General features: G+C 37.2%; 1 protein-coding gene across 2 annotated transcripts; it reads left to right on the top strand.

Annotated features, from left to right (window-relative positions):
- Nucleotides 1–437: 437 nt before the first annotated feature.
- On the top strand, nucleotides 438–6,338 carry LOC132492498 (prorelaxin). 2 transcript variants are annotated; one of them, XM_060102077.1, is made up of 2 exons: nucleotides 438–648; nucleotides 5,923–6,338. In XM_060102077.1, exons 1-2 carry the CDS (start codon nucleotides 438–440, stop codon nucleotides 6,261–6,263), a joined length of 552 nt encoding a protein of 183 aa, XP_059958060.1. In that variant the 3' UTR covers nucleotides 6,264–6,338. The 2 variants fall into 2 exon arrangements, with proteins under 2 accessions (XP_059958060.1, XP_059958061.1); XM_060102078.1 differs by lacking the exon at nucleotides 438–648 and adding an exon at nucleotides 768–945.
- Nucleotides 6,339–10,848: the final 4,510 nt, after the last annotated feature.

Here is a 10,848-nt window from a genome sequence, read left to right on the forward strand (position 1 = left end):
TTTCAATTTTATTCTTGATATAATTTAGCACAGTGGCCATGCCTAGCTTTATAATAAAGACTTCAAATATTGACTAACCCTACCCAAGTATACAAAATGGTTTGAGGGAAAGAAAAAAGAGAGGAAAAAAACCCCCAAACAACTGTAAAAGGGCCACGAACAGAAGGATGGGCAAATGGAGAAAAGTTTGTAAGGGTAAACCAGAGCTGGTGGGGGAAGGGGGTATTTCAAACAGGTGGGTGGGGAAAGGGGTGGAGCTTGGACCCTTGACTCAAGGTCTAAGTGGTAGCCAGAGGGCTATAAAAGCTTGGTGGAGCCAGGCAGGGAAAGCAACCTAAAGGCCAGGATTGGCACACTGACGGAGGCCGGTAGGCTACAGCAGGTGCAGTATCTCGAGAAAGGCTAAAACGCTCAGAGCAGACGAGATGAGGTCCAGGATGCCGCGCCTGTTCTTGTCCCACCTGCTAGGGGTCTGGCTGCTACTGAGTCAACTTCCCAGAGAGATTTCAGGCCAGAGGACGAACGACCTTATTAAGGCATGCGGCCGAGAATTAGTCCGCCTCTGGGTCGAGATCTGTGGCTCGGTCTCCTGGGGGAGAACGGCTCTGAGCCTGGAGGAGCCTTGGCTGGGATCCGGACCGCCAGCAGGTGAGAGCACCCAACCCCCGCCCCCGACCAGCCGCTCCGCACTTCCCATTGGTTGATGTCCGGCTGCCGAGCAATGGGAAGGGTGGCACACATGACTCTGAAGCTGCCGGTGCCTAAAAGTTTGGGATTTTGCCTCGTAACTTGCTTTCTAGACAGGATTTCACCCGGGATTTCACCACAGGGAGAGAAAGCAGCGGGAACAGCAAGTGGCCTTACCTGAGAGGCACTTGGTACCTTCACCTCCTGGCAGTCCGGGTGGCGGGGTAGGGAGGGAGAAGGAGGAAGCTACAGAGGGAGGTAAGTGCTCAAAGACCCACAGTAGGCGGGACGTACTCAGCCCGGAGGATCCGTACTCAGGCCAGAGAATCAGTCCGAGGGCAGGACTGAAGGCTTGTTGGTGGATGGGGCAACTGGACAGGGCATCTTAACTTGAGATGACAGGGGGCAAACAGTGAGGTGTGAGCTGGTTATCAAGCGTATTTGCGCACCAAAGGGCATAGGGCAGAGACCTATGATAGGGTCCTGAAGTGTAAACATAAAAGGGGGCCTTAAATTGAACGAACCTCCTTTGTTTAAAAAAAAAAAAAGCAATCTCGGCTGTGGCCCACGCCATCGAAAACTTACTCTTTTATTTTTATTTGTTAACTTCACCAAAGGGGAGGACCTAACCTCCCACTTCTTTGAACTGAGTCTTGAAGTTCATGTGTGAGAGAAGGGATTAAAGAGAAAGAAAAGGGCCTGATGGTCTACAAGAGAAACTGAAGGGGAACAAGAGTCAAGGGAAGTTTGCCCTTCAGCCAAACAAAGCAGGAAGCGTGATTGATGCTTCAAGCATTTAGAAGCTGCAATGGATTTTCTTTAAAAAAGCAAGATCTCAGAATTAAATCTGGAATTTTTTTAAAAAAAACACTGTTAAGTTATAAAGCATTTATAAAGATAAATTGGAAGCTAAGTTTAAGTAACAATGGAAACTTTCACTGAGGTATAGCCTAGTCTAATCACTGTAATGGGTCATGTTAAAATCAGAGAGGGCAAGCTCAATTATGAATAATTGTTTTATATTTCATAACACATGCAATTTATGATAAATCACAACTATATTTATAGGCTATATGCATATCCTCTATATAAGTGACCCTCATGTAAAATCATTGTGCACACTAAGTACATTTACTGTCCTTTTATGGGACTTAAAATATGATTATAAAGTTTTTTACCTAACTTTTCTACATTGTTGGTCAGAGACTGATTTATTTAATGCAAGTTTTTACATACTTCTTGTATAATATTAATAGAAGAGTACCACAGAGTTTAGGAATTCACTGATTCAAAGTAGGTAAGACCAGATTGCACTTGCTTCATTGTTTCACTTTTTCTGAATAAATAATATGCTCATATTAAAGACTGAAAAATGTACATAAATACAATAATGAAGAGCACCATTAGATATTAAAGACTGAAAAAAATCTGTGAATTTAATGAGAAAATGAAAATATCTATATTAAATGAGGAAATGGAAAGCAATAATAATATTTGGCAATAGGTATGTGTATATCCTGCATTTTCATTTAACATTATATTGTGAGCATTTTCTCACATTGTTAGACTCCAAAAAGATAATTTAAAAGTTCTTTCTGGTATTCCACGTCATAAATCTACCATATATATTTAACCATTCTTAGTAGACATTTAGGTTGTCTCCAGATTGTTGCTTAAAAATGGTTTTCTGACTACATTTATACCTATCTAGATATGTGGCCAAACTTCTATTTCTGTAGAACAGGATAGTGATTTTAAAATATTTTTAAAGACCTGTCTTTGTCACTGCTCAGTACATAATTTGACTGGAAATACTCTAACAAAATATTGCCTGCAAATGAGGATCAAGGGAAGTGTTTAAAATACTAGTTAAGAATCACTTTGGAAGTACATGTCAATAATCTGTGATTCATGAGGTTTAAAACCTCTATTGTTTGATAGTTTCTATCTGTTTTTACATTATTAAATTACTTTCCCACAATGTGTGCAGAAATAATACTCACTATACCGTTTTAAAAACAAGATAGATATTTTTAATTAGAAGAAGTCTATGTTAGTAAGAGTTTAGTCCAAAATATACTGATTATAATGGAGGCTCTTGTATGAATTCAGGTTGATTAGGATATTATCTTTTAGACTCCAGAACCTAAAGTTGTTGTGAATTGCAAAATGTTTCAAAATAAATTTAAAAAATAATTTTAATAAAGAGTACAATGCAGGCAACAAAAGCAAAATTAGACAAGTGAGGCTACATCAATAGAAAAAACTTCTGCCACAGCAAAGGACATACTCAATAACGAAGGGGCAACCTATGAAATAGGAGAAAATATTTGCAAGCCATGTACCTGATAAGGGGTTAATTTCCAAAATATATAAAGAACTCCTACAACTCAATAGCAAAAAAACTAATAACCTGGTTTTAAAATGGGCTAAAGACTTGAACAGACATTTCTCCAAAGAAGACATACAAATGGCCAACAGGTATAAGAAGCAATGCTGTATATCACTAATCATCAGGGAAATGGAAATCAAAACCACAATGAGCTATCACTTCACACCTGTCAGGATGGCTATTATCAAAAACCAAAAGAAAAGTGTGGTTAAGAATGTGGAGAGGGCTTCCCTGGTGGCGCAGTGGTTGAGAGCCCGCCTGCCGATGCAGGGGACACGGGTTCGTGCCCCGGTCTGGGAAGATCCCACGTGTTGCGGAGTGGCTGGGCCCGTGAGCCATGGCCGCTGAGCCTGCGCGTCCGGAGCCTGTGCTCCGCAACGGGAGAGGCCACAACAGTGAGAGGCCCGCATATCGCAAAAAAAAAAAAAAAAGAATGTGGAGAAATTGAAACCCATGTATAGTATACTGTTGGTGGGAAAGCAAATTGGTGCATTCGTTTTGGAAAAGAGTGTGGAGGTTCCTCAGAAAAAAAAAAAAAGAACTACCATATGATCAGCAATCCCCTTCTGGGTATTTATTCAAAAGAACTGAAATCAGGATCTTGAAGAGACATTACCACTCCCATAATCACTGCAGCAATATTCACAATAGCCAAGATGTGGAAACAACTTAAATGTCCATCCACAGAGGAATGAATAAAGAAAAGGTGGTATATACATACAATGGAGTATTATTTGGCCTTAAAAAAGGAAATCCTGAAATATGCAACAACATGGATGAACCTGGAGGACATTATGCTAACTGAAAAATGCCTGTCTGAGAAGGACAAATACTGCTTGATTCCACTATTATAAGTATCTAAAATGGTCAAACTCACAGAAGCAAAGAATAAATGGTGGTTACCAGGATTGGGAGGAGGGAAAAATGGGGAGCTGCTAATTATGTATAAAATTTCAATTATGCAAGATGAATTGGTTCTAGAAATCTGATTTATAACACTGTACCTATAGATAATCATGGTGTATTGGGCACTTAAAATTCTGTTAAAAGGGTAGATCTCATGTTAAATGTTCTTACCAAAATAAAAAAAAAAAAGATATATGGGAACTCTGTCATATTTTTGTGAATTTTCTGTAACTTTAAAAGTATTTCAAAATAACAAGTTTTTAAATTGAAAAAAAAAAGTGCCAAAAACAACAACCTACGAATAAATGTAATAGAAACTACAAATGTTTTGCCTGATTCATTAACTGGCTTTAAGTATATGGAAAGTTACAATCAGCTTTTCATTGTATTCAATAAAGCTCTAATTAGAGAAGGTTTAAGTTAGAGCAAGGAGAGTTTTTATGAGGAGATTGAATTGAATTTAGGATGTCTTACTGAGGGAAAATGCGAACATTTCTGACTACCAAAAAATGGTATAAATTCTCATCTGTCATTGCCAGTTTGGAACTTGAATGAGAGAAAACATTGGGAGGAAAAATAAAATGTTAAAGTATTGTTTTCTTTCCACTGAAAACTCCAGTTGTTGAAGTTTGTTGTTGGCTGAGATCCTTGCTACAGAACTCAGGAAGTGAACAAGCCGAGACCATTCCTGCCTGGGTGAGGGGGCATGGTTTTCTCTGATCTGTAGGCATCAGTGGTTGCCCAGGAATCCACTTTCCATGCTTAGATTTATATCTCTTGACCTCATTGTTTCCACTATTTCAGGAGGAATGTCTTATTATAAGCTGAAATGGACAGTTTTGCTGTCCATGAAAAACAGCAAGTAGTGATCCAGGTCTACACTATAATTTAAACTTCATCTGTGTTTCAACTTTTTTTTGGTGCTGTAACTCAAAATTGTGTAATGGGGATAGGTAAGGTTAGGATAGAATTTACCTGGAAGTTTTTTGAGGGCAGGAAAGATGTTTTCTTTTTATTTATATCTCTAATCTGGCAGAACCAGAGACATGGAAACTATCAATGGATGTTCAACTGAACTGAATGAGTGTAAAGAAGGAAGATGTCAGCTGGTCCCTGAAAGTTCCCAGCCCAAGTCTCAACCTTCATGTATACCCAATCCTGGAATGCTACTTAAGACCAGGCTCCCTTCCTAGGCAACACACAGAACTTGCATAGTTTATGATCTACAACATTGGAACAAAAACCATACACAGTAGTCAGTAGACACACACCACAACAGATTAAAAATCTCTTATAGTCAGTGATTTGTTGGTTAGTGTTCTTTTAACCCATTTCTCCATAAAGTAAAACATTATTGATTTGCAGTAAATACTCTAGGGAAGAGAAATTATTAAATACATGCATGAGGAGCATCAGAGACTGGTATCTCCTGCCTGCTAGATCAGAGCAGTTGGAAATTCTGCCTTTTAAACTTTATCCTGAAGCAGTAACTTGCCACCATGGAACAGTTGATAGTTTAAAATAATTAATATACTTTTCAAGGATTACTATCATAACTCAGAAGTTGCTTAGTCATGGAAATAAATTACTCAGGTAATAAAAATCCATCTGTGGTCAAACTGAGTGTTTTTGAGGATCAAGATGACTTCAAGTGTCAGAGATAAAAAAGTGCTATGGTGAAAGCATTAAAGGGACATGAGGAGAGATGACAAGGGTACGAGTGGAGTAAAGCAGAACTTTGGTAATGTTGTTTAACCTGTCCAACTATAATAAACTAAGCTTTTTAGATATCAGGACACCTGCTGATTCTGATTCTGATTTTTATTGTTGAATTCTATTGAGGCAATGTTTTCCTTTGTGTCTATGCAAAATTTTATAGTTTTCCTGATGTACTTTAACATGAATATTTTTTCTCTTCCCTCTCTTTTTTAAATTAGAAATCATGCCACCCTCCATCACCAAAGATGCAGAAACCTTAAAGATGCTGTTGGAATTCGTTCCTAATTTGCCACAGGAGCTGAAGGCAACACTGTCTGAGAGGCAGCCATCACTGAGAGAGCTACAACAATCTGCATTAAAGGATTCAAATCTTAACTTTGAAGAATTTAAGAAAATTATTCTTAATAGACAAAATGAAGCAGAAGACAAAAGTCTTTCAGAATTAAAAAACTTAGGCTTAGATAAACATTCCCGAAAAAAGAGACTGTTCCGTATGACACTGAGTGAGAAATGTTGTCAAGTAGGTTGTATCAGAAAAGATATTGCTAGATTATGCTGAGATGAAGCTGTGTATTTCATCTAATGTTCACATGTATTCTCACTGACACATTCACTGATGCCTCTGTCGCTCCACTGATTACTAGAATATGAGAAATTATTTTTAGTGTTTAGGTTTTTCATTTGATGTGTAAGAAAATGTCCCTTGCATTATTGTAGTTTCTGATAATAATACTTTTTATGTGAGAAGATATTTTTGTTTTTTATTAATGATATAATTATGTTATTGCTTTTTTAATGCTACTAACTTAAAATGACAATAAAATCTTTATCACTTTAGCCACACACAATAACTCAAAGAAAATTTTAGAACTAGATAGCTTAGTAAAATGCTATGTCTTGCAAAAGTGAGAATGGACAAGTCTATTTTTGAAATTTGTACCTGATAAATTATAATCTGTCACCATTTTTCCTCCAAACATAATGCCCAAATGTTCTTTCACAACTTAATATCAAGTGAATCATTTTAATAGCAAAAAAATAAATAAAAATTTAAAAATAACTTACACAATACCTAACACCAGGTACATAAAGTGGACCAAAACTTTTTTATTGACATTAACTCTTAGATCGAATATGAAGTCACAAGATTTGAACTTTTCTAGTAGATTTAAAAATATTTTTTTGTGTCTTACTGAACTATTAATTGCAAAAAAATCAGATTGGACCCTAAATCAATTTAATTTAGTTGAGGTCATATAAACTCAAGTATTTTTCAAACTAGGGTTCTTACCTTAATTCTACTGTCTAAAACACTAAAAAGTAAATTATAATTTTTTAAGGAGAAAAATGAATATATAATACATATAAAAGAGAATAAACAATTCAGTGTTATATATTATAGAAAAACTGTATTAGCAAGGGAACATACTTTGCTATTTTAGAATTTACAAACTATTTCTGTAATAAAATAACTGAAATGATATGAAAACTTGTTAGTATAGTAAATTAACAGAGTTATCATCTTAGTGTTTAGCCAGTTCCTTTGATTTACATACACTTAAATTTTTAGGCAGCATTTATAGAAAAAAGTGCAGTTAAATAGCAATTTAATCTCCATCATATGTCTGTAAATAGAATTTAAAAGGATTAAAACAGCAACTCCCATATTTCAAATTCCCATACATGATTAATCATAATCAGGCCTCCAACTAAGGCCACCTTGTAAAACTTCATAAAAGGCTGTGGAACCTCAGAGGCCATAAGCCACCTTGGACAAAGCCTGGAAGAGTACTGTCTGAAATGGAAAACCCAACACAGGAGAACAAGGGCAGTTACCAGGAAGCTTACAGCCCAGAAAGGACAAAGAGGCATCCCCAGACACAAGAGGCATCTCCCCAGACCCTGCCCTGGCCCATGTCCCTCATCTGCTTCTCCACAAAAGCCCTGAAGACAGGGCTCCTAGCCCAAGAATGTGTATTCACTACCTCTGATGATATCACGTTTTAAGTGCTACAAAGACAGTCTGTGGTTAACCATCTACTATAAATACTACGATAATCAGTTAACATCTTTAAGATATCTAATTCTTGGGCTGCTAAAGTCCTCCTAAAACTCTCATGAGAAACTGATGTTTGTATGCTTAATTTATTTCTCATATAAAAAATTTACTCAGGGGGCTTCCCTGGTGGCAGAGTGGTTAAGAATCCACCTGCCAATGCAGGGGACACGGGTTCGAGCCCTGGTCTGGGAAGATCCCACATGCTGTGGAGCAAGTAAGCCCATGCGCCACAATTACTGAGCCTGCGTCCAGAGCCTGTGAGACACAACTACTGAGCCCACGTACTGCAATTACTGAAGCCCAAGCACCTAGAGCCCGTGCTCCGCAACAAGAGAAGCCACCACAATGAGAAGCCCATGCGTAGCAGCGAAGACCCAATGCAGCCCAAAAAACCCACTGTTTATATATATGTATCAGTAAGGATTGTGTTCCCTGTAAATAACAGAAAGCCCTACAACAGTGGCTTCAAAGAAGACTGTGGAGTGAACATCCAACACTGAATGATGCCAGCAGGCTCCTACCACCTTTCCAGTCAGTTCTGCTTAACATATAGGCCTTCCTCCTTATGCACTTCTTTCTCCTCATGAGCCCAAGATGGCTGCTGCACATCTAGATCTGTGTAGATTTTAGGACATAAGAAGGCTTAGTGCCTGGATCAGAAAAGCAAAGCCTTTGCCAGAAACCTCCACGTGTGTGCTTACTTCACATTAGCCAGAACTGTGTCACATGGATACTACTACCAGCAAGAGACATTGGGAAATAATTTCTACCACTTAGAGACTAGAGAGTTGAGGTAGGCAAGGGAGAAGGGTCTAGAAAGGAGATTGGATCAGTCAACCTACAGCTTTGCTCATACTTGCTGTTCTTGTACCTACAATGTCTGTTTCAAATACATTAATCTTTATTTATTAACTTTCACCATTAAGATGAACTCCAGTTGGAGTTGGATCCAAATGATATGAGAAAAAGAAAGAAGTTTTTGGAATCCGGTAGACATGGGTAGGAATGCTCTAGCACTTACCAGCTATGTGCATGGGCACATTTAATATTTCTCTTTAAAAAGTTCTTTCTTTTGTCTTGACTGAAAACATTTTAATTTCTGAGTTAACAGACATTATTTTTTAATTGAAGTATAGTTGCTGTACATTATGTTACAGGTGTACAATACAGTGATTCACAATTTTTAAAGGTTATGCTCCACTTACAGTTATTATAAAATATTGATTATATTCCCTGTGTTGTACAATATTTCTATATAGCTTATCTTATGCATAATAGTTTGTACCTCTTACTCCCCTACCCCTCCCCACTTCTCTCTCCCCTCTGGTAACCACTAGTTTCTTCTCTATATCTGTGAGTCTGCTTCTTTTTTGTTACATTCACTGGTTTGCTGTATTTTTTAGATTCTACATAGGAGTGATATCATACAGTATTTGTCTTTCTCTGACTTTTCACTTAGCATAATACCCTCCAAGTCCATCCATGTTGCTGCAAATGGCAAAATTTCATTTTTTTATGGCTGAGTAGTATTCCTGTAGTGTGTGTGTGTGTGTGTGTGTGTGTGTGTGTGTGTGTGTGTATGTATGTATACAACAACTTCTTTATCTATTCATCTGTAATGGACACTTAGGTTGCTTCCAATTGTAAATAACGCTGCTATGAACATTGGAGTGCATGTATCCTTTTGAATTAGTGTTTTTGTTTTCTTCAGATATATACCCAGGAGTGGAATTGCTGGGTAATATGGTAGTTCTATTTCTAGTTAGTTTACAGAAAAATATAATGAAAAGTATAGAGTTCCAATTTGCCCTCTCATCCACAAATACAGTTTCCCCAATATTAACACCTTGTATTAGTGTGGTAAAATTGCATCAACTGATGAACCAATATTGATATATTATTATTAACTAAGATCTGTGGTTTATATTAGGGTTCACTCTTTGTTGTACATTCTATGTTTTTTAAAAAAATTATTTGTTTTTAGATCAGTTTTTAAGTTCACAGAAAATCTGAGTGATAAGTACAGAAGGTTCATCTCCCCAGCTTCCCCCCAACGTTTGTACATTTGTTTCATGTGGTATATCTGTTAGGATTGATGAACCACACTGACATATCATTATCAGCCAAAGCCCATAGTTTACACTGTGGTTCAAACTTGGTGTTGTACATTCTACAGATTTTGGCAAGTGTTTAATGACATGTATCCATCCTTATAGTATCATACAGAACAGTTTCCTTGCCCTAAAAATCCCCTGTACTCCCTCCTTCCCTCCAGACCCTGGCAACCACCAATCTTTTTAGTCTCCACAGTTTTGCCTTTCCAGAAACTCATATAGTTATCACTCAGTATATAGCCTTTTCAGATTGTCTTCTTTCACTTAGTAATATGAGTTTAACATTCCTCCACATCTTTTCAAGGCTTGATAGTTCATTTCTTGATAGCACTGAATAACACTCCATTATATGGATATACCACAGCTTGTTTATCCATTCACCTATTAAAGAACATCTTGGGTGCATCCAAGTTTTGGCAGTTATAAATAAATCTGCTATAAACTTTCGTGTGCAGGTTTTTTTGTGCAGGACATAAGTTTTCAACTCATTTGGGTAAATACCAAGGAACATAATTGCTAGGTTATAAGAATATGTTTAGTTTTGAAAAAACTGCTAAACTGTTTTCCAAAGTAGCTGTACCATTTCGCATTTCCACCAGCAATGAATGAGAGTTCCGTTTACTCCACAACTCACCAGCATTTGGTGCTGTCAGTGTTTTGGATTTAGGCCAAACTAATAGGTAGTGGTATCTCATTGTTGTTTTAATTTGCAATTGCCTAATGATGTATGATGTTGAGCATCTTTTCAAATCCATCTTATTAGCTATCTGTATATCTTATTTGGTGAGGTGTCTGTTTAGATCTTTTGTCCATTTTTAAATTGGGATGTTTGTTCTCTTATTGTTGAGTTTTAAGAGTTCTCTGTATATTTTGGATACCAGTCATTTATTAGATATGTGTTTTACAAATATTTTGTCCAGTCTATGGATTATTGTTTCATTCTTTCAAGAGTGTGTTTCATAGAGGAGAAG

Source organism: Mesoplodon densirostris, chromosome 6 (assembly GCF_025265405.1).
Source record: "Mesoplodon densirostris isolate mMesDen1 chromosome 6, mMesDen1 primary haplotype, whole genome shotgun sequence".
NCBI lineage: Eukaryota > Metazoa > Chordata > Mammalia > Artiodactyla > Ziphiidae > Mesoplodon > Mesoplodon densirostris.